The sequence below is a fragment of the Branchiostoma belcheri genome, unplaced genomic scaffold (assembly GCF_001625305.1).
Source record: "Branchiostoma belcheri isolate BF01 breed outbred unplaced genomic scaffold, Haploidv18h27 scaffold17, whole genome shotgun sequence".
Lineage (NCBI taxonomy): Eukaryota > Metazoa > Chordata > Leptocardii > Amphioxiformes > Branchiostomatidae > Branchiostoma > Branchiostoma belcheri.
Window position 1 is genome coordinate 4,107,300 of NW_017803157.1, and position 23,479 is coordinate 4,130,778.

Sequence of the window (23,479 nt, forward strand, 5' to 3'; positions counted from 1 at the left end):
CCACAAGAAAGTACTAGTACCAAGGCCGTGTTCTTTTCCATAAGCGTTGTGGGTTCTTTAACGTGCTCGAGGTGTGGCTCTTCTCGATTAGGGGGTCATCAGAGAGGTTTCATCAGAGAGGACGTCCCCAGCCGAAGCTAGGTACTTATTTTCACCTGCGTCGCGTGAGGAAATAAGTTCACAAGAACACTGCACTAGGGCCTAGTCATACCCTCCAAGCAGAGGTTTGGGTTTTGCCTTATTTTTGGCGTGTTTTTTAGGCTTTTTCATTGGGGCTTCTTATTTGCATTTTTTTACGCCAACCCCATGAACTTTAAATAAGCCCAAAAAATCCAAACTTCTGCTTGGAGAGTAGCCTAGTCACGGGACCCAAACCCACAACTTTCAGACCCTCAACTCAAGACCACACTGCAACCATTTACGCCTAACTATTGCATCGTCGCCAGGCAAGCAAACTAAGCGGCGCGCTTTTGTTGACCCAGTTTGCCTTACGGTCTCCATAACAGGTTCTTTGTGCGGTGAGACATGAGATCCGCTCGCTGCACTTGACCCCCGTACGGCCTGCACACGCCATTCAAATCGGCTGATACCACCGGTCCGAGGCTTTGTTTAATACACGGTAGATGTACTTCAACTGACAGCTCCAGCTTTGTTACTAGTATACTGCACTTCTTGCCATTATTAGCTACTTGCCACATACTCCTTGCCATTTTTAGCTAACGTTGGCCACTTCTTGGTCGGTGTGTAGGGTACTTGTTTTGGGCAATGCGTATTTTATTTGGGTATTCATTATTTGAACGACTCCACGTTTTCGTTCAGGTTTGCATACAGATACAGATACAGATCGTTGTTTGTTATGTGTTTTGCGAACAGCAAGCAACACAGTCCAAAGTTACATCAACATCCTAACTTCTGAGGTACTAGGTGTTGAGTGCCATACGTACATTTTAATCACGGTCTGCCAGGAATTTACTAGCAACGTTGCACGTATAACTGTAGATCACTTTTGTGGTTGCCTTGTTCAGAATCATCAGTCAATTATTTCGCAAAGTTGGGAGAAAAGCAACAGTAATTTTCACTGGTAATGTTTGTGTTTCTAAAATCATCGGCCCAGCACACGCCTATCAAACTTTAAAATAAAGAATGACAAACGTTGAAAAGCTCACTGAAGTCACTCAAACACTCGAGCAAATATCCGACGAGAAAAGTATTTACATGTAGCTAGGTAGTTCTGCGACACCCCGGCTGGCGTATTGTTACCACGCCGTTTTATTTGTTTTCAATAACCCCGGCTAAAGTCCACCTTTCTTAAGATGTAACCGATCCCATGTCAACACAAAACTGCTCTCCAAGCAGAGGTTTGGGTTTTGGCTTATTTTTGGTGTGTTTATAGGCTTTTTTATCGGGCTTTCTTTTCTGCAATGGTATCTTTTTTTACGCTAACCCAAAAAAGACACCAGTGCCAAAAAGAAAGCTCGAAAAAAAGCCTAGAAACACGCCAAAAATAAGAAGCCCAAACCCAAACCTCTACTTGGAGAGTAACACAAAACCCAGAATGGGCACGTCCTGGCTCACTCCCTCCCAGTGCGCATGCGCGTTGCCGTGGCGACGACGGGAAGCCGAGAGGTGGGTCTATTCAGAGCAGTGCAAACACAAGCAGCTCACCTGTGTGTAAGGCCGGCCCACCATCGGAATTTTCCCGACAGTTAACCAGGGTAGGCGACCCGGCAGGTATATCACACAGCTCGGTGCGTGTTAGCTGAGGAAGGGTAAGCTACACTACTACAGTACCGTACGGGACGACATGACGACGACGTGCGGGGCGTACCACCTGGAAGCGCTGAGACGGCAGCAGGTGATCGACCGGAAACAACTGGCCCTGCAGCGGCTGGCACAGAAGGAGGTGAGTAGTTCTGCACACCTGTACGTGTACGGGCGGGCGGCACGCAGGTGCAAATCACGTACCGCGATCTTCTTTAAGTTTCATGCGTCGTAAACTGGTTCTAATCTGTTGTGGGCTAGCCTCCACCAGGCCTTTCTACGGGAATACGGATCATAGAATTCGGCAAAAAAGAGAGTAAAATTGGCCAAGGGAGTCCGGCCACGGGGAGGTAGTTTCGGCGAGTCAAACCTATACAAGGCGGCCAAACTCCCCTGGCAAATATTCTCCTATATATAAATATATAGCCAGCGTAGTTAGTCAGGTAGAGACTATCGTAAACTAGTTCTAATCTGTTGTGGGCCCAGTAGCAATCGTTCGTTGTACGATCGCAAATTTCGAACATATTTTTGGGGGATAGTCGTGCAAGTGTTCTGCAAAATTCTGCTGTCTTGTAGTTGTACGTGTCACGGGAAAGGCTGTCTTGTCACAGCCTTCCCGAAAATTCTACAGCATCAAAATCGATCGTGCGATGACCTACGAATAATGTTACCGAACCGTTAATACAGTAATGCAACCTCAACTAGAGAGGCCGACATTTGCTTGGGAGCAAATACAGCATATTTCAGTCCATCTCCCTCCCACGCAAAAGTGGACTATTCCAAACTTACCCCAGTGTAAAACTGGCAAAGATTCTCAAATAAATGAATTGTATAGTAGCTATGTAATTGAGAACAAAGATGCAAGAACAAGCACATTGAATCTCGAAAGCTTTACTAATCTTCTTACAGGTATGCAAATACTAACAATGATGAGATTTGATACATTTTGAAGGTCATAGGCACAAAAAATTGAATGTGTGGGTCATTCCGCACGACTTACGTGCAGTGTGACCTCAGGTAACCCGCAATGGAACGTGTTCCATGGATGGAACCGGCCATTCTTTAGATAGAACATGGAACGGGTACAGCACTTTTGGCCCTTTTTTTGCTGAAAATAGCCATTAAAGTCCCCCAAATGAGTCATTTGGAAGTGGTGTATGCCAAATATGTGACTGCTATTCTGTAGACACATGTTCAAGGTACCCTTATACCGAATTTCAGATAATTTGGTTGTAAAACCAGGGCTCAGGATCCAAAAAGCCATTTTTTGGCGAAAAATGCCCCAAAAAACCTTCATAAAAATTTTTCAAAGGCATGTATCAAAAAAATGAAAAAAACGCCTGGGGGTATTGGCCCCCTCTACCTCCATGCCAAATTTCAAGTCATTTGGCTGAATGATGGCGGAGTTGAATCCCTCTGACTGTGTGGCAGGAGGAGGAGAAGGAGGAGAAGAAGAAACATCAGAGAACACAATATATTTCATCCATACCATGGTATGGACTGAAATATAAATATCACTGATACTAAAAATTAAGGTGACCTGGTAGGACAGACAAACCGTACACAGGTGTACTCGGGTCAGGTACATGGCATGTTAGGAGCCTGGTGGGCACGTCTTGTTCCGTGAGTGACTGAGCAGACATGTTCCGACTCCCTACTTCAAGTTGCTACCTCTCTCCTCTAGTAGAAATCTATGTTGATGATTAGATTGTAGAAAAGCTAAATTTGCCTGGATAGGTTGAATAGCTAGTCAAGACTGGTATGAACGGAGAAAGACCGGTTGGACCTTGGAAGGGAGTTGCGTTATAATTTTCTGGCCGTTTAACTTTTCTTGAGCCTGTTTTTGCTATCATGCAACCGGTCTTTAGTGGGGGTCTAGCTCTTACACAACTATGCACTCGAGAGAAAAACAAAGTCTTTTATCCAGCGTTATAATTTTCTGCAAGTTTAACTTTTCTTACAGGCCCGTTTTTGCTATCCGGCATCGGCTCTTAGTCCGATGGAGCTAGACCACGCTAGCTCTTACACAACTACTAGTATCCACTCCAGAGTCCAGAGAAAGACAAAATCTTCTATTCTATCCATAGTTTTAGAAGCAGTGCACAAACCAATGATTGAGTACACTCCAGAACAATCCACACGCGATCTAAGCTTGCCCTGACACGACTAATTAATTGTATTACCAGCTCCTTTATCTACCATTTGCCCGGTCTTTGGTTATCGTTTTCAAAGATGGCCCCCGGCCTGGCCTGGCCTTTCCCAGATCCTAGCAACGCCTGATGAGTTAGCCTCTCGAGTCCAGCCGCCGAAATGGACGTAATCGTGCCTCAAATGACGTCCGGCCTCCAAAATCTCACCCATCCACTTGGATAAGCGGCCAATTATCTACTATTATAGGCACAGCAGGACCTAGGAGTTTATATATTCATAAACCTTTGGCGATCGACATCAGGAGTTTTTGGGCGTGCCCTGTATACTAGCCACCTCCGTGCGCGCGTCATAGATTACAATCGTTTACAAGGACTTGTCTACACCATTTTTATACGATCTAGCAGTGCACATTTGATTTGCAAGTATGGACTTTATCCGCACTCCCACAAATATTAAGGCACAAAGAGACCCACTCGTCGTAACCCACGAACCGTGAAAGTATAGCATCTTACATTACAGCGTTGTCAAAGTATAACAACAATACACAGGTGTGTGTTCTTTGTTCTATTTGACAACGATTGCGCCCATAAAAGTACAATTATCTTTAATCACGTCAGAACTAACGTCACAACGGAGCTATAGGTGTTCCGGAATGACCTAGGCTACAGATTCATTGTGTGTTGTCCAAACAGTGGAATCCGTGGCCAAACGAACACTAAAACGGCCCGCTAACTTCTGGTCTTTTCAGCCTAACACGACCGTGAACTGTCGTTTTTACCTCCAGGATGACAACAAAAACTTCCTTTTTAACGCCAGGCTGGAAAGATAACAGTTACTTAATGCGTGTGCCCTCGTTACAGAGCTCAGTTCACGGGCCAGTAGAACGGGGGCGTTTCGTTTGGAACGGGCTGCTCATAGCAACGCGTTTGTGGCATTGCGATGTACGGAAGAAACAAAATCATAGTCTAAAAGCCAAACTACTAGTATCTTTTCTGCCGACCTAAAAGTGTAAGTCATTGCGTCATAGTTTGATAAATAATGAAACAAAATGTCATAGTCTAATAGCTAGCCAAACTATCTTTTCTTCCGGCCTAAACTAAAGGTGTAGGTCAGTGCGTCATAGTTTAATTAACATTCTCTAAAGTTTTGTACAAAATAACTCGACGCCATCCACGTTCCTTGCATTGTGACTTCATGCGAAAAGAAAATTTCCCAACAAAAGCAGCATGTCGTCCGCCTAGTTCTTTCATCGTGTCAGGTGCCTTAAAAGTAGCCTCCACCAGGCCTTTCAACGGGAATACGGATCGTAGATTTCGGCAAAAAAGATAGTAAAATTGGCCAAGGGAGTCCGGCCACGGGGAGGTTGTTTCTTTCCCTCCTGCGCGGCCAGTCAAACTTACAAGGCGGTCAAACTCCCCTGGCAGATATTCTTCTACCTATAGCCAGCGTAGTTAGTTTGGTAGAGACTATTGTTCCGTCGTGTCAGGTGCATCAAAAGCACCTGTTCTCACCCCGACCCGCTAAATCTACCCTTTTTTATCGGGATTTCTTTTTTTTTTGCACTGTAATTTTTTTTTTACGTCAACCTCTGCTTAGAGAGAACAAAAAAGCAGCCTGTCGGTCGCCTAGTTCTCGTGTCAGGTGCCTTAAAAGCACCTGTTCTCACCCCGACCCGCTAAATCTACCCGAACGCCCCACTAGACACGAGCTATCGTCACCAATTACACGCACGTAGTCCTGGTGTTTAGACGGGCGAACCCGCTCAATTTCACCCGTATTTACCCCGCCGGGCTGGGAAGAAAGACCCCACTTGGTGAGCGCAAACAGGCCGGACACACCTTCAGACGTTTCACACATAAACTAGGACAGAAGTATGACACTTATAGGTGCTTCACGTCGCTTCTCTGCCTGCACAAATTAGCTCGCTGTCGAAAATCTCGCCCCCACGCCCACCCTTGTCTAAATAAAGATGGTAATCAGCGTTAAACAGACGTAACAACTGAAGACGTCATTCCCAAACGATGTAATGCATCACCATGGTAACAGCCCGCTCGTCATACAAAATTCTAAACCATGGTTTGGGTCTTCCGTTTTGTTACACGCCACTGGCCATCAAAGTAGTTGTCACAGTGAAATATTCCGTGTATAGAAAGGCCCCGCGCGTTCGGAATTCTGGCTCACAACGCTATAGAAACAGGTTGTCGATGGACCATTGTGCCGGGCACGAACAGCGTTCACATTGCATTAATTGGATCACAAAGGAGATGACAGGTATAATTTTTCCCTGGTGACAAAAGAACGACCGAATAAAAGGCCGGCTGTCTCTCACTGACATGTTCTGTTGCCATGGCGTCTCCATGGAGAATTTTCTGTGTTCCTGAACACAATATATTCTCAGCAACTCTGTGGGTATTTTTTTTATGACCCGATGTAAAAGTCTTGGATGTAAATACTAAAGTATGGACATAAATCTATCCTTTTGTAACATTTCATTTTGGGTCATTGAAACAGAAGATTGCAGTGTGTTTAATTCGACCTTTGTAGGTTTTATGAGATGTAATTAATTGGTGCAATTGATTAGTCTAATAGACTGTAAAGTACATACAACATCTGGAGAAATGACACACCCTTTTGAGATACTGAACCGAGGTTCATGTTAACAAAGTTAAAAACACCTAATTTCAAGGAATACAATGCAATGCTGCTTACTCTACAAAGAATGAACTGTCTGAGAGCAAGAGTTCATTGCACACAGCAATGCTACTATACTTCTAACAAAGTACAATGTATGTACTAAAAGTTTGTTCATAAATTGAGTGGCTATGTAAATATGAAAATAAAAACATTCACTGTAAATCAACCTTCTAGCCTCCATAGCATGCCAAAAGCTGGGCGTTTTGGGGGTCTTCAGGGTCTTTGGGAGCTTTTATCTGCTATTTTCTGATTGCACATACTAGACAACATAGCCGGCCTGGTTGAATTACCCCGTTTTGAGACCTGGGCTAATCAGAAAACAGCCGAAGACCACCAAACCCCCAGTTCTATAAGCCTGCTACGGAGGCTAACAACCTTCTGTGGCCTGACTTCCCTGGCGAATTTAACTCTTCTTTTGCCAAATTCTACAATCCGTATTCCCGTAGAATTTACAGGTGATTAGCTGCAGGGAAAACGAGCCGACACGCGGGGGTAATTACAGATTAGCCAGTCACAAAGCAGGTAATCATCTCTCCCCACGCTAGTAACGGGGCCAAACAACAATCGGCTGTCCCTCCAAGCAGGTCACTGATCACTCACAACAACCTACAGTCATTCAAAACAAGAGTACACCGGCATCTTCTTTCCACCACCAGGACTTCTACATGTAGCTAGAACCTTGCAGTTGCTGTAAACCAATGATTAGCCAGGAGTGTTGTTTCTATGTTACAACCCAGGCTATCTTTTACGTTAGCACATTATAGAAAAAATAAGGTCAGGTGAGTTTGACTCGGGTGTTTTCTACCCTCAGGTGTGCTAAGCCCACTTGGGTACGCCGTCGTCCATTTGTATTTCCATGGTGCATCTGCCCACACAGTAGATACAACACACAAACACTCCCAACAAAAACCTCCCCTGCGTTTCGCTATTTTGCCAGCATATAAAGTTTCGCAGCGCCGGGGTTGTAGTGTTTTTCCACAACACTCGATCCGGGCCCGCTTTGTACCTTCCTGAGTTAAAGATTCGGTTAAAGGTTCACTCCCGCCCTATTTGTTACACAAAGTGGGTGAAACTCCATCCCTAAGAAAACGTAGGAACGGCAGATTAGGTGATGAGAGGAGAGAGGGGTCCTGGGCGCGAACAAAACCCGGACATGGTCACCTTTGTGAAACAGGTCGCTGCTTCTGAAAGGCGGTGGCACGCACGCGTCAGGTGTCTGAAACATTAGGAGACTCTTACTAATTAAGTACCTGCCAGTGGTGCAGTGGCTATTACATTTGTATAGAGTGAGTAGGGTGTTTGCCTTGCATTTGCTAGGTCATGAGTTTTATAACCAGCCAAGCCATACCAAAGACTTTCAAACATACAATGTACATACTGTAATCTTTGCATAGCACCCAGCATTTGGGAAAGGGTATGGGAGTTTGAATTGTCTGTGAGCAAAGTGTCTAAAGTACCAATACATACCGGTATCCTCTACCAGGCTTTGGGAGGCAGCTGGAAAGAGTACTAGACAGATAACATGCCAGGGAAATTAGTCCACTAGATAGAGAGTACAGTTTGGGTATGGCAAACTGCGCTCTCTAGCAGACCAACTTCCCTGGCATGTTATCTCTCTATTACTCTTTCCAGCCACCTCCCAAAGCCTGGTAGAGGATACCAATACATTGTACAAATACATAGTACAATACACTGATACCAGGTTTCCCCTTAGAGTGTCACCTTCCTTTACATCCATTGTGTGTCCATGACTATCCTCAAGTCTTCATTCTCTTGTCTCTAAACCCCCCTGTCTGTCCCTCATGCTGCTGCTCCATAGTTTGGGATGTCCTGGGATAACCCTTTCAACCCTGACCTCCGACCTGATGTACTGCTCCAGGACGGCCAACCCTGGTCACCTGACATGACAGTAAGTCATCACAAGGTCATCATAACCTTCACAAGGTCATCATCACCTTCACAAGGTCATCATCACCTTCACGAGCTAGGTTGCTCCGATGTTCTTCATTCTTTCCCTCCATCTCTCCCAATCTTCCATAGCTCTAGCATCCTCAGCAGGCTACAACTGGGGCTTTTACATAGCCTCTACCAGGCTTCAGAGCAGCAAAGAGTAGAATAGCGAAATAGATGCCAGTGGAGTTGGTCTGGTAACAGAGTAAATTTGCTGCTCTGCTCTTTCCAGCTGCTTCTGAAGCCTTGTAGAGGATAGCTTTTATAATAAATGCACTTTTATTCTTTGCATAACACTTCATCTACTTGTACTCTGGTCCTAGTGTCTTGCCAAGTGGAGACCTGAGTACAAATAGAAGTGACGTATCATAAGAAAAAAAGTGCATGATAAAAGCAACCCAAAACAGCCCCAGTAAGCCTGCAAAGGAGGCTACTTGGCTCTGGGTAGATTTTCAGCACGCATCCTAACAGAGTAGACGAAGGTACATGTAGGTTGCACAAGTCTCTCTACTCTTGCCTCACCGTGACAGTCGTAAGTGATCTGTAAAAAAATAAAGAAAACATACATCATGTATTCACAAGTATTCACAATAATGTCTGAGGGATAAAGTAAAAGCAAGTAAAGCACACAACCATCGATCAACCTGCACTGCTAGTCACAGAAGATTTCTATCTCTCATGTTTTGGGTTAAAAGTGCAAGAAGGCAATAATTTCATTTGCATCATGAATGATGTAGGTTAATCCTCTTTTTAACTTGAGCCAACCCTCATCTTTCTTTTCATATGGCACTGATAGATACTAGAACCTAAGAACTAAAGCCAAGACTTGGAACATATCACAAAATGACAATATCTTTTCTGTTGGTGACAGATACGCATTTCCTTTCCATTTAGTCCGCTTGTTGAATATTAATTATGCATGGCAAGTCGCAATTCATAACTCATAGTGTACCTTCTGCACACAATAGAGTACTCTGGCCTGCCATCAAGTCCATTGTTCCTATTGTGTTAGAGTAATATGGTTTACAGAAGGCATCTCAATGGGCTACATTCTTCAAGCATAAATAATGTATGCCGTTTTTCTATGTAGGTGCAATGTCTCATTCAAAAAGACATAAGGACTCTTGCAAACTGAGAAAAAAGAATTTTCTTCTGCATGAGTAGCACCCAAAAACATTTGTCAGCCACAAATTCAAACACTATTCATAGTGAAAGACTAGTATGTTGTGTGATAGAAAATACTCAGTCTAGCGAAAAAATCTTGATCATTTGGAAGTACAAGTCTTTTGTACATGTATTAAGGAAAAGTGCAAAGATGACTTCAGAATAAGTGGGGCTTACACTACTAAAAAACTAGTTAAAACTGACTACTCAGGGGACCAATAAAATCTGGTCTATGTGGACAGGTGGTCAGTATAGACAGGATTCTTAATGCTTGTGTCAATGGGAAAATTATCTAAGGGACCAGAAGAAAGTGGTCACATTGGCCAGGTGGTCACTCGTACAGGTTTCATTGTTGTCAGTTATCCTCAACAGACATGAAGCAGGTTTGTACAGGCTTGACTGTATTAAAAAAGAAAAGAAAAAGGACAATTTATCTTTTGTGAGGATGGTGCCAATGATCATATTTAATGGAACCGGCCCTCTAACTAGGATGATGTTAAATGTTGAGAGGTGCTCCTGTTTCTTAGGAAAGCCGAAAGCCCTTCTTTCCTGAAATGGGAAAAATTATCAAAGGAATCACCAAAAAGTGGTCACATTGGCCCTTATTGGTGGTCATTATGAGATGGTCACTTGTGCAGGCTAACTATGTAAAAAGGATAATTTAGGTTTAGAGTGGAGTGTGGATAGCGCCAATGATCTTGTCCACAGAACTGTCCCTCTAACTAGGATGATGTTAAATATTGAGAGGTGCTCCTGTTTCCAGGAATGCCCCAAGCCCTTCTCTCCCGACATGGGCCGTCCCACCACAGCAGACATGATGCCCCAGGGGGGTCCCATGGATGGACAGGGGGGTCCCATGGACGCAGGACCCCCCGCGTTCGGCCCCCCTGGCAGCGGTGGCGGCTGCAACTCGCCCAGCGAGCTAGTCCAACCAGACAGCGGCATACACTGCGACCCCGGAGCGCCGAGGTTCATCGATGTTCCGAAAAGCGGGCGGATCGGTGGCGGAAGTCGGCTCGGGACACCCCCCTCGAGGGCAGGGACCGCGGCGCCGTTCAGCCCGAGGGTGGAGAGCGGGACGGGGTCAGCGGTGCCCTTCAGTCCCGTGATGGAGGACGGAGAAATGGGAGGGAGGGCGGATTCGCAGATGAGCGGCATGAGCGAACCGGTCGTACCGCCAGACCTACAACAGGCTGCCAGGGCAGCAGGAGCTGTTAGTTCAAGTTTACTTACTCCCTGCACCTTTCACCTTCACCAAAAGATGCACCAATTAAAAGTTTACTTCCTTGAATGCCTAAAAGGAGAACACCAAAGTAGCAAAACTTGATCACCTGAGTACTATGCACAGTTGCTGCTGGCAGATAATATTGCCCTGGAGCAGTTAGTTTCTGAACTTGCAGCACCTTCAATGCCTGAAAACATTTTTAGCAGTTTGCACCCACCAAGCCTAACTGGACAGTGCCAAAGTATCAAAACTTGATCACCAGCACTACTGGTACGGACAGCTGCTACTGGTATAATGCACTGGAGCTGTTAGACCAAGTTTTCTTACTCACAACAGCACCTGCAATGCCTGACAGAGTTGCACCAGTGTTACTCCCAGCACCTGCAATGCCTAGCAAAGAGATTTTTAGCAGTCTGCACCCATCAATCCTAACTGGACAGCATCAAAGCATCAACACTTCATCACCAGTATTATGGATGGTTGTTAGTTTGACTTTCGTTACTCCCTGCACCTTCAATGTCTGACAAAGAGAAGCACCAATTGAAAGTTACTCCATGCACAAGTCTGCACCTACCAATCCTGATAGAAGAAGCACCAAAGCATCAACACTCGATCACAAGTACTAGGGACAGTTGTTGCCGGCAGCTCTGCTCTGGAGCAGTTAGCTTTTCACCAGTCTGCATCCACTAAAGCCTGAGTGATAGGAGAAGCACCAAGGTGCATGCAAAGATGTGTAAAACATGTCAGCCATGCATCTCTCTCTCTTGTCCAATATGCCTTTCTTAAAGCACAGCAAATATCTTTGCCTTTCTGGATCAACCCTTAACAACAACCACTTTTTTATGGTTGATAAGCTGAATGAATAGAAACACAGAATCAATCATTAAATGGTACCACTAGCAGCAAAGTACAGTATCTGCACTGCCACATTCATGAATGCCATGAGCTTTGACAAGTGTGAACAGCTTCCCATACAAATGTCCCGTCTTGTCCCCCCTTGGTGTGAAGGCAGCAGAGGATTTGGACAGCCTGTTTGGTGACCTGTCTGTGGAAAAGGCAGTCCGATTTGCCTCACCTGCGGTAGGGCAAACAACATCAAACACCTTCTCACAACAGATGGCATGACTTGTGTACCTTTCACTGCATGATGCTGTGTCATTGTTTATCATAAGATTATCTTTTTTAGAACTTAATTATTACCTCCTTTTTCATTTTGATAACAGGTTCTTTTCAAGATTTCAAGAATGAATCTTGTTCTGAAAGAACTTTTTAAAGTTTACAACTTACATGTACATTAGAATCAGTCTCTAAGGATTCTTTCACACCAGCAACTTTTTGAGTTTATTTTTGTACACCCTATAATATGTCATTCAAGCCTTAACAAGATTCTGTACCATCACAAGTTTTTCTTCAATTTGTTACTCTCACTGAAAGAGTTGAACTCACCCACCATAGTCACTTGGAATGGAATGTCTTAACATTTTGCAAGAAATAAATTTGATGAATCTTTTGTTTCCATTTACAGTGTCGTCTTTCGTTACTTCAATTCATACACAGTCAAACCTGGCTAAGAAGACCACACATGGCCAATAAAATCTGTGTAGACAGATGGTCACTATAGACAGGTTATCGTATATATAGAGTTGGTCACTTGTACATGTTTGACTGTGAATATGATAGAATTATTATTATGATAATTCATAAACATGAGGTGATGATGAGGTACTAAATGTTTCTGTGTTGTTTGTCGTGCTGCGTTTGGAAGGGAGGAAACACAGTAGAGTTTGGTGATGGTGGAGGAGTAATGGAGAAACCCTGGAGCCCGTTGGTAGGGAAATGCTGTACCAGGATACTAATAACAGTACCCTCTGTTGAAACTTTGAAACTTTGAAACTTTATTAGAATAACCATTAGCGGTGGACCCTAGGGTCCACCGCTAGTCTTCCTGGTATTCATACATGTACATACAGACGATACATTATACAACATAGTGGACAACTGGTCAAGTCACAAACATATCTAAAACAATAACATATTTACAATATACATAATTTAAAAAAAACTGACAATCCTGTCGAACAGTGCTCATGACCTACTGATGGAGGTATTTGTGCAAACCCTCCTTAAAGACTCTCAGGGATTGTGTGGATTGCATAACAATTGGAAGGTTATTCCACACACTAACAGCACAAGACTTTACTTGATCAGTGAACAATGACTGCGCACACCTGCACTCAAACCATTTATACCTACATGTATATTATACATTTGTAGCTACATGTATAGGACGCGACTTGTGGTCTTCTATTTCAGCCTGCACAATTCCCTGTTCAACCGAAGTACATTCTGTTGCTTTAAATGTTTATATATTTGTTTGGCTGATACACAAAGTCAAGGGTTGCCCAACTAGCAAGTAGGGAGACTGGACTTGGAGAAATAAGAAATTGATAAACATAACCAGTAAAGTTTAATAGGTTAATGTTGATTCATACACAGTTGAATATTAATTGACAAGTCTTTTTGCCCAGAAATTACCAACCATTTCCATTTTGTAAGTGTTACTGGTAGACGTGTCTTATGTCAGAAAGGAAAGAACATATACACTCAGAACTCACCCTTGTCTGTTCTCCAGGCTGAGGAGCAGGCGCGCAGTGCTGAGCACGCAGCTCGGCTGGAGCGTCAGCGCCGGGAACGCATCGAAGCGAAACACCGCGCCCAGCAGGAGCACCTCGCGGCCCTGAGCGGCGGCGAGAAACGGAAATCTCACAAGAAGGATCGGTAGGTATTGGCTGACAAGAAAGGTCTGATATGACAATGACGCCTAGGTGCCTAATCTCCAAGCAGATGTTCAGGTGGCGCAAAATACAAGTATTATATCAAACTGGCCAGACTGTAACCATTAGCCATCCAACAATGGATACTGCCTGGCCAATTTGATACTGTATTTTGCGGCACCTGAACATCTGCTTGGAGATTATAGGTGCCATCCCATTTGTATTGCAGGGCTCCCATACTCGCTTTCTTCTTCTTCTCATTAATGCCCAACATCAATTTGTTTTAGGGAGGGAGTATGGTAGCACCGGCATACAAACAGGTATTGGCTGAGAAGAAAGGTCTGATATGATAGTCTGAGTGTCAGCCTTTTTAGCTTTCGTCTGCTCTCCATGATCCGCTACCGGACCAAAGCTAAAAAGGCTGACACTCAGGCTACTACTATGATTTTGTACGTCTATAAATAGTTTCAACAGTTTGGAAAGAGACTGATAAGAAGGCTCTTTATTGAACAACTAGTGGGTTTTCACATCTTATATTTCAGTGATCGTCTGTTACCTTGAAGGCAATGACTGACGAATCAGAACGAGTCATTGTTGCTCTATAGTAGATGACAGATGGTCAACAAATGAAGGATGTGAAAGCTACTGGTTGTTGAATAAAGAACCTTCTTATATTATCAAATGTACAATTTCAAAAGCAACATCTGGATGTGTATTGTCTTCAGCAGAAAGTTTGAAAAAGTTGGAAAAGTCTTTCCCCTTGTTGGTACCAGACTACCATATTTTTTGCAGGCCAAAACAACTGCACAAAGTCATTTATCTCAACTATATTTACAGTTGTAGGGATTTTTTTTTAATTTTGATTTTTTCATTCAAGAACTTTGTAACATAAGTTAGCACCACTGAACCTTGCTTGCCTGTGTTTGTGCCTAGGAGGGCAAAGTCAAAGGCAGACGGTGGACCAAAAACCCGCAAAGTTGTGTATAAGGAGGGACCCATAACCAGAACCCATCTTGTAGAGTACTAGCCTAGGTCAGGTGAGCATACCTGCCGAGTGGAAGCTTTGTGCTAGTGTATACAGAACCATGAACCGTGCAGGGTCCCTCCATTATAAGTAGCCTACATAGCATGCCAAAAACTGGGGGTTTTGGAGATCTTCATGGTCTTTGGGAGCTTTTATGTGCTGTTTTCTGATTGCATATAGACAGCATAGCCGGCCTGGTTGAATTACCCCCATTTTTAGAACTGGGCTAATCAGAAAACAGCCGAAGACCACCAAACCCCCAGTTCTATAAGCCTGCTACGGAGGCTACCTCCATAGTGCCTTGCTGTGATCTGCCTTGCCTACAGTCTGAAGTGGGCATACTTTTGTATTCGCTTTTGTTCAGCAATGTTTGATAGTGCAGAAACAATGCCATGTTGCCCGGTATTCGGACTGTTTTGTTATGTCGGTTAGCCTGTGATCTTTCATACATGCCTTTGGAAGAGTTACTAGAATAAGACTTTTCCTGCTCTGGTCAACCTTTCTGCATTCTCAGTGCCTTCTCCTTACACTTCATATTGTAACCGACATTAACATTTATCCTCTAGGTTTCATTTATCCACCACTTTGCAAAACAGTGTGTTTGAGAGATCTCTAGTGCATGCAACACCCCTATGTAGTATGCACTGTTTAGATACTAAGTATACAGGAGTGCATAATACTGGGAATGTTGTATTGGAGCTCTCTTTAGATGCATTTTTTTAGGGTGGTGGATATATGTGACTTGGCAGAATTTTGTAACTAGTAATATTAACTGATCATTACAGCTACCTCTCATGTACTAACAACCAATCTAACACTATGCTATAGCTCATCACCCAATCTTCGTAAGCTTATGGTGAGGTGAAATGTATCCAATCAATCAAAATCAAACCTATAAACCTTCATAATTCCTCATAATAACTTAACATAATCATCTCCTCTACAATCCAGCTGAAATGTATAAAAAACTCTCCATATATCTCCAATAAAATCAAAAATAGTCTGCTGCTGACCTCAAGCTGTCTTCTTCACTCCCTACCTCAGTCTGATAATTAAATGACTAAAATCCTAACAACTGTGGTAAGCTATTAAAAAAATCCATTTCAAACTAGTCTACCTCCTAAAATCCTTCCACCATTTTCCATCCAACTCCCAAATGCTCAATAATATTCTTGCCCTTTTTTAACTCCCTTCCTCTAATGATCAAATATTAAAATCCTACTGATTGTTACAAGCTACCAATTGCAAACTCTTCAATCCATCCAGCATTTTCCAGCCAACCCCCAAATCTTGTCCAGCTCTAACCCAGAAATTAACCTTCTCCCTGCTGCCTACCCCTGTACCCAATGCAAACTTGGTGTCAAGTGGCTTCCTTAGCACACTAAAGGTTAAAAACTGCCCGTTTTTTTGGGTTCTCCCCGACAGCCGAACCGACCACCTGACCCGCCAAGTCCTGTCTCTCACCCCCACCGACCAGAAACGACTCTACAGCGTTCTCAAAGAGGAAATGTCCAAATCTGCCGGGGCCAAACCGCATGCCCACAAAAAGTAACGTTAAACAACTCTACGGTTGTGAAATTATAAGCCAAATTACCATGTAGATGTGCCATCTGTACAAATAATCATCAATTTCATCATCACATATCAAGGAAAAATGTGTGACAATCATGACAAAACTTTTGTGTAATCATACCTTGAACGTAATGTACATAACTAAATGACAAACATTATCTATAATTGGAGTGGTTGGCTTGTAGTTGAGTGGAGTGTGCTTCTATGTCTTCTATAGCACAGAACTGTGACACTATTTCAGTGTTTTTTACTGTGAATAGTCCAATGATAGTCATATTTTTGCTGGGAAAATACACTAGGACAGAAATCAACTGTCAGTCTTATAAGAGGTTTCATTCTAATTGATGAACTTCTATGAACTTTAAAATTGTCATCAAAGCATTCAACCAATCAATCAAAATACATAGAAGATTAATAGCCACATAGCACAGGATACTTACAGATTTCTTAGGCCACACCAATTTACGTTCTCTGAAATCAAAAGCAGATCAAAATGACTTTATTCTGACTGCGTAAAACTGGAACAGTTTTCATTTTGTTCTTCAAGTAATCCAAGAACCAACAAGTCAAATTGGTGTGGCCTTACACAGTTTAGTACAACATAGGTAAGATAACTCTGCATCTTCCTGGCAAACACACAAAGATGTAGTCAGTACAGTAACTATAGACATTATGGCTCAAACAAACAAGACTAAGTAACGAACCAACAAATCAAATTGGTGTGGCCTTATTAATGTACAACATAGATGTCTAGTTGGCAAATTCATGAAGTAGACAGTAGTATACAGGCTAAAACAAACAACTTATGAATTACAAACCCATAACAAACAAACAAACAAACAAATAACGAACCGTGCTCACGGTGCCCTTGGTTGCAGCTACAGGACGACCCAGGACCGCACCGCTGGCGTTCACCCTGCCGTCATTCATGATCTGAAGAAGAAGGAAAAACTCCTGCGAAACAACAACCTCACCATGGGGCACTGGTCCGACTATGTCGACTAACTCTAGCAACATTCAACTACTGCTTCTGCAACTTGTCTACAACTGCTTCTGCAACATGTCAACTACTACTACTTCTGCTCTGCTTACGTAATTACATTGTGGTCACATGTACTGTAGGACATCACATATTCATATGATTTCGCTGTGGTAGTATTTGTGGCAAAGAACAAACCTCTGACAACAATCTCACCATGGGACACTGGTCTGACTATGTTGACTAACTCTTACATAACACAGCAACATGTCTACTACTGCTTCTGCTCTGCTAATGGTGTGGTCACATTTTACTGTAGGATGCCATACTATTCTCATGTGGTAGTACAAATTTTTTTCTCAGAAATTTTCAAGGAGGCTGTGACATGACAAACCTGTGACAAGAATCCCAGCCAGTCTTCTGCAAACATGAATTTTTTTGACACATGTATGACTATCCAAAGAAATTTCCATTTGTCATTGTATGATGATCCTACAATGTATGTGACTGAACCTTTACAAACTGCGTGACTTCTGCTGACACAGTAATGCTATCTTTTTGTACTTACCCTTCTGTCTGAAATATAATTCTCAAATATAACTCTGAAAGTATCACTTGTAATAAGCAAAGGAAAAAAAAAAACATTTTCAGTAAGCTACCAATGGGTACACATTAGACAAGCTGTATACAAATTATGAACATTGATTGTTACAACGACACTGAAAGAAAACTAAGTTCTGGAATGACTGTATTCACAAAGCCCACTCTTTCATCAACCATGTGTTAGCTATCCCGATTCTGATAATCTTTATACTGTATGTGAGTGGAAAAATCACAGAAAACAACAGTGAAATGTGACATTTATGATTGTTTTTCTTCTTGAATCTTGGGTGTGGGATAGAACCTCTTGTTGCCTATATGCTGCTAATCTGTATATACATGTAGGATGTGGTGTTCTCCAATCATGTTTGGATTTCACGTACATAGTCTAGAGAGGGAATGAAGTTTTAAGGGCTATGAAGTATTCTGTACATAGTTTGAATGGAGGTTGGCTACTTAATGTTGTTACAGAAAACTGAACATGTTGAAAAAGATGAATTAAACATTTTAGCTCACATGTGCAAGAGCTCATATATAAAGAAAACTTGAGGAAGTTACGTTCTTACTCTGTTTTTCAACATTAGGTGGCTAGCCTCTAGTTTAAAGTAAGACTGAGTAAAATGGCATTGTTTAGGACTTAGGAAACAAGCATGTTTTTGTTGCCAAGACCATATCAATGTCTGTTACAAGTAAGAGTAAGGATAAGTAAGTGATGGCATTCAATGTGCCTTCAACTGACCAAGAATCTATGCACTAAAGTTCTTGTGTACATTTGTAGTAAAAATTGTGATGTAGAGTAGAGGATACTGTTGTTACTGTTTTCAGGATGTCCGACACATACAGATGTGGTTTTGTCTCATCTTCTTCTCTTACTCTTTTCTCACTAGTGGTTCAATAAAAGCGCACCTGGTTGTGACAAATTCGTTTGGTTGAGTTTTTGTGTGTCTTGATCAATTTCTTTTGCTATGGATCTAGATCTTGAGTAATGAATGCTGTTTGGATAAGTGAAAGAAAGGCCAAAACCTTGGAAAAACTAAAGATTTCGGCCTTCATTCAAGAGAAGATATGCAATACAGAAGCAAACTTTAAAGGGACAGCTGTAACCAGTATTGTATACATGTAATGTTACACATCAGGGGTGACGCGGGTTGAAGGGCATGCGCACAAGTTGCTGGGTGAGAGACCTCAAAATTAAAATGAGCTAAAGAACTTTAAAACCCTTTCTTGGGTGGGATTTTTGTTGAATTCTTGGCATTTTTGTGGTGGGTTGTACAGTGTAGGGTTTTGAGTGAATGTTTTTGCAAAAAAAAATGAAGTTTTTCCATGAAATTGCCTTGTTATGGGCTTGTCTGTTGCCATACACCCCTCCTGCCTCCTGCCTTGGTATTGACCTAGAATATGGGGTCAAAGTGCACGAATTCTTATAAACAAGGCTGTACCTCGAGAATAGCCGACCACTTTTTTCCGAAACTTGTTGTAGGTACATATTATTAAATTGGCCAACACGTGAAGGTGAGTTTGTGTGACAAAAACTTCGTAAACTAGAGATATGATGCCCATTTTCATGTCTGATTTAGCATATGTTTCAATGGAGAACCCTTTCAGTGATGTCTCCCCATCACCACTCCAAGATGATTCCATAGCAATATGGTGCAAGTCTCTGAGGTTGCAGTATAACCCTTAACAGCAAGGGGGCAGGCATGTACAACAAGGGCAGGAGATGGTGGCAAAGATGACCAAGAAACGTGCCACAGAGAATAGGACTCCTCACAAAGTGATGCAGCAAGGTACAACAATAAGAAAAAATACATACGCATTCTCTATTAATGATTCTGTATTAAATCCAACAAATCAATGAATATATGTACATTTTGGTTGTTTGTCAGCAACTTTTTCTTGAAAGTCTTTTTTCCAAGGAAAAAAAAGTCTTTTTACTTTCCAACATCCGCTATTAATTACTATCCATACTATCTACATGATCCAATAAAACAACTCCAACCACTGAAGCAAGGGGAAATTTATCTCATGCAATTCAAATTTTTCCGAAGTAATCCGAACCTTCTCTATGAAGATTATAGCATAATCTTGATACAAGTAATACTGTGCAATCATAGCTACATGTATATTGTTTGCAGATAATCCTTCATATTAGCAGTATCTAACATCTGCTATAAACAGGAATACAACCATTGGCATACAGGTTTCTGATACAGAACGAATATGCCAAAGGCCCCAAAGCTCTTGAATAAGTTGAAGCCTCTTCAGCATTTCAACCAATGGAAATTAAAAGTCTTTGGCAACCAGTCCACCAATAACATATGTTTTGGGGAATGTAAACGATCCCCAAGATTGGTTTAGACGCTTCATCTCTGCTTTTTAAACTTTTTACGACAGTAGCAAACCTGACATCCTGTATCCCCATACCTGCCTGTTACTGTTAGTCTCTCCTCTTGTGTTTACCATGTTCGTGATGTCTACCTTCTGTGTCCTTCTCTCTCCTATCCTTACTGTCTGTGGAATCCTTCCTAGAGTACCTTCTCTCATGCCTGTCATCTTCTCTGTGGCTTTTCCTTCTCTTTCTGCGATCCTCTTCACTCGAGTAGTCCTTTCCACTTGTGCTGTGTTTACGTTTCTTCTTCTTCTTTCTTCCTGGAGAGTTATCATTACTACTGGCATCGTCACTGGAGTCTTCTCGAGACTTCTTCAAATGTTTCTTGTGCTTCTTCCTGTGTTTCTTCTTCTTCTTCCTGTGTCTTGAGGAATCTTCAGAGCTGGAGCTCTCTGAGTCTGAGGAGGAGGAGTCTAGGAGAGCCTTCAGCTGTTGTATCCTGTCTTCCTTTTCCTTCTCTTTGGTTTCCTGAAAGACAGAGCTGGTTATTCCACATGAAATGGACTTTATTGTTATATCACATGGCAGACTAATACTCAAATTATAAATAAAGCATCTTGTATGGAAAAGATCTCTGCCAAAAACATTTCCCACTGTGAGAGCTTGTAAAAACAAGAGAACAATGTACAATGTACATATACTGTAATTCCTGATTTTCTTCACTGTACTTTTAGGTTCTCTGTTTTCATGGTCACTTCTGTGTCGTGAACTTATCATTACAGTTATCAAATCATTTTTCTTGCCCCCCTCTCTGTACTTGCGGCTACTGTGAAGATTATGTTCTGTGAACATGTCTATTTTCCTCAGACTGTGAGATTTTGCTACCGTGAAGACAAAGTGAATTCCAGTAAGTACTGTACCTTGATGTAGCCATACATGGGGTCCTCATGTAAGACTCTGAACTGTTCGATCTGTGTGTTTCCACTGATGAACAGGGGACATTCACGGTCTCCTGTCCTGTTAACACAACCATGGCATACTAAGTTAGAACACATATACAATGTACATACAATCTGGACTAGCATGCCAGACTGTAGTGTGTCTTTGCAAGATACATACTCCCTGTACGATTTGGTCACACATGCAGCACAACCTCCACAAACCATGTCACACTTATACCGAATACACAGCCAACATACACCTGAGTAAAATTCGGGAAACAAATGCTTTTTTGGGTTGGTTAGAAAACACGAAATAAAAACTTTTCATCCAGTACCAGGCTTCAGAGACAAAGTAGAAATTGACAAAGTATACAGAAAACATGCCAGGGGAGTTAGTCTGCCAAAGAGTAGTTTGCCACCTTGAATCCTGTCAGGGACAAACTGTACTCCTCTCACAGATCTAGACTAACTCTGCTGGCTTGTTACATGTATCTGTCTGTGTATTTGGCGAATTAATACTACATGTATTTCCAGCCACCTCTGAAGCCTGGTACATAGCTGATATTGTCAACAAATCACACTACCAACCTGTGTCCGTAATTCTTACACCTCCAGCACTTCATGACCTTGACCTCCTTCCCGAGCGGCATCCAGAGCCCCTTGGTAGGAGCATGGGCCAGGAAGTCCCGCGCTCCCTGGTTCTGCGGCAGGTCTGGGATACAGTCTTCTGGCTTCTCCTCATTTTCTTTGATAAGACCTGAACAACAACAAACATCCTAGTAAAATGTTGAACTTTAGTCTGACACAAAGATTACACAGAGATCAAATTTTCAACAACCACTCCTTTGTAAGAAGTAACTGTAACTCTGAAGGGCGGTTATACTGGCTATACAGATACAGATGCTACATTTATTCTAGGCTGGCTACCAAACCTATTTCAGTTCACAAGTCTTTTATCCTCTATATTTCTGATTTCTGGAGAGGATAAAAGACTAGACTAGAAAGAGAGAAGGCCTTCCTGAAGCAGTGAACAAGCAGATGTACCTAGCCTTGAGAGTATGCGCTGAGAGACACTTTCAGCATTGCACAAGCACAAGGCATCAAGAGTTAAATACCTACTTGTAGAGAGACAATTTGACTCTGAACTGAACCAAGTGCAAACCAGCACCAAGAGACCACGTCTAGCGAGATATCAGACGAGGACAACAACAACAACAAAAGACTTGGGAGTAAAAATAGAATTAGTATTAAACCAGGCTACCACAATTCCTTAAAATAACAGTGTATGTAGTAACCTTACCTGGTGGTGCCTGCTCGTAGAACGTTGTGACATGTTTGCGCACCTCCACCACAGTCTTGTCTCTGTGTTTCTTCTTCTTCTCTTTCTTCTTCTCTTTGGGCATAATAAAAACCTGTTGTCACCTGAAAAGATGTAGAAAACATTTTGAATTCTATTTTGCACTATTCTCCGACATTATGAATGATAGCTCATATCAAAAGTCTACAGAAATTTTCTACTGCAACTTTTGCAAGCGCAAGTCAAAGCATAAAATTCCGACTGAAAGCTAGGAGGTCAAAATATTTGATGGTGGAAGCAAAAACAACACAGTGGAGCTGACATATACAGAAGAAAATATTAGCTAGTATTTCACTGAAAGCGTTGAAAAATAACCTGTTAGTAACATCAAGTGATGCACTGTACCTCTAACATACATTACAGACACTTACTTGTCCGAATGAGCCCCGAATATTTATTTGAAGAGCTGGGAACCACACACCCCCCAACTAAATTTCACTTCGCCTCCATTTTTGTAGGAATCTTCCAACACAGCGCACTTTAAGGGGAGTAGTATTCTAACATCTTTATATATAAATGTAACCTAAAAGTAACTGTATTAGCAATTTATTTTGCCGTGATCAAAATTAAATATTTTAAGATATAAAAATAAAGTAAAAATGTATACAAAAGAGATATCTGTGAAAATAAAAAATTCAAATGAGAGTCGATCCCCTCTTTTGTAGTGTAATCACCGATAGTGAAGCGGTCCAACTCACGCGAGATTTCCCAGTCCGGCGAGACTGCGCGAGAAGTCCGTTCAGTCAGACATTTTGGAAGAAGCAGGAAACACAACAGCTGACAACCTGACAGGATTATCGTCCGAAAATCGGCGCCATCTGCCCTCGTTACACGTCTTTCTCAATATAGGGGCTTTCTCAAGGACATACACCGTGGGAATTTGCAATCATCGCGTTCGGCAAGGCGAATTTCGTCAAGATGAGCTTCCTTTTGTAAGTATCATTTTCAAGTTCCCCTT

General features: G+C 42.3%; 3 protein-coding genes across 4 annotated transcripts in view; 2 read left to right on the forward strand and 1 right to left on the reverse strand.

Annotated features, from left to right (window-relative positions):
* The first annotated feature begins 1,597 nt into the window (after window positions 1-1,597).
* On the forward strand, window positions 1,598-18,814 carry LOC109466637. Its single transcript, XM_019764367.1, has 6 exons — window positions 1,598-1,903; window positions 8,426-8,515; window positions 10,484-10,933; window positions 13,578-13,723; window positions 16,169-16,291; window positions 17,194-18,814. Exons 1-6 carry the CDS (start codon window positions 1,805-1,807, stop codon window positions 17,318-17,320), a joined length of 1,035 nt encoding a protein of 344 aa, XP_019619926.1. The 5' UTR covers window positions 1,598-1,804; the 3' UTR covers window positions 17,321-18,814.
* An 896-nt stretch (window positions 18,815-19,710) lies between these two features.
* LOC109466788 (retinitis pigmentosa 9 protein homolog) lies at window positions 19,711-23,307 on the reverse strand. 2 transcript variants are annotated; one of them, XM_019764616.1, is made up of 5 exons: window positions 23,220-23,307; window positions 22,465-22,586; window positions 21,753-21,921; window positions 21,144-21,240; window positions 19,711-20,751 (listed from the first exon to the last, which is right to left on the reverse strand). In XM_019764616.1, the coding sequence occupies exons 2-5, from the start codon at window positions 22,565-22,567 to the stop codon at window positions 20,332-20,334; spliced, it is 789 nt and encodes a 262-aa protein (XP_019620175.1). In that variant the 5' UTR covers window positions 22,568-22,586; window positions 23,220-23,307; the 3' UTR covers window positions 19,711-20,331. The 2 variants fall into 2 exon arrangements, with proteins under 2 accessions (XP_019620175.1, XP_019620173.1); XM_019764614.1 differs by lacking the exon at window positions 23,220-23,307 and adding an exon at window positions 22,893-22,998 and having other exon boundaries at window positions 19,712-20,751.
* LOC109466789 (MOB kinase activator 1B) overlaps window positions 23,238-23,479 on the forward strand; it is a 14,234-nt gene continuing 13,992 nt past the window's right edge. The window contains exon 1 of the mRNA XM_019764617.1: window positions 23,238-23,453. Within this exon, the coding sequence (XP_019620176.1) occupies window positions 23,440-23,453 (14 nt within the window). The 5' untranslated portion in view covers window positions 23,238-23,439. The remainder of the gene's footprint in view (window positions 23,454-23,479) is intronic.

Coding starts and splice junctions, on each gene's coding strand:
- LOC109466637 (XM_019764367.1), top strand. CDS start 1,805: ATGACGACGACGTGCGGGGCGTACCACCTGGAAGCGCTGAGACGGCAG. Junction 1,904..8,425: donor AGCGGCTGGCACAGAAGGAG/GTGAGTAGTTCT, acceptor GCTGCTCCATAG/TTTGGGATGTCCTGGGATAA. Junction 16,292..17,193: donor AAACCGCATGCCCACAAAAA/GTAACGTTAAAC, acceptor CCTTGGTTGCAG/CTACAGGACGACCCAGGACC.
- LOC109466788 (XM_019764616.1), bottom strand. CDS start 22,567: ATGCCCAAAGAGAAGAAGAAAGAGAAGAAGAAGAAACACAGAGACAAG. Junction 21,241..21,752: donor TGTAAGAATTACGGACACAG/GTTGGTAGTGTG, acceptor TTGTGTTAACAG/GACAGGAGACCGTGAATGTC. Junction 20,752..21,143: donor CCATGTATGGCTACATCAAG/GTACAGTACTTA, acceptor TCTGTCTTTCAG/GAAACCAAAGAGAAGGAAAA.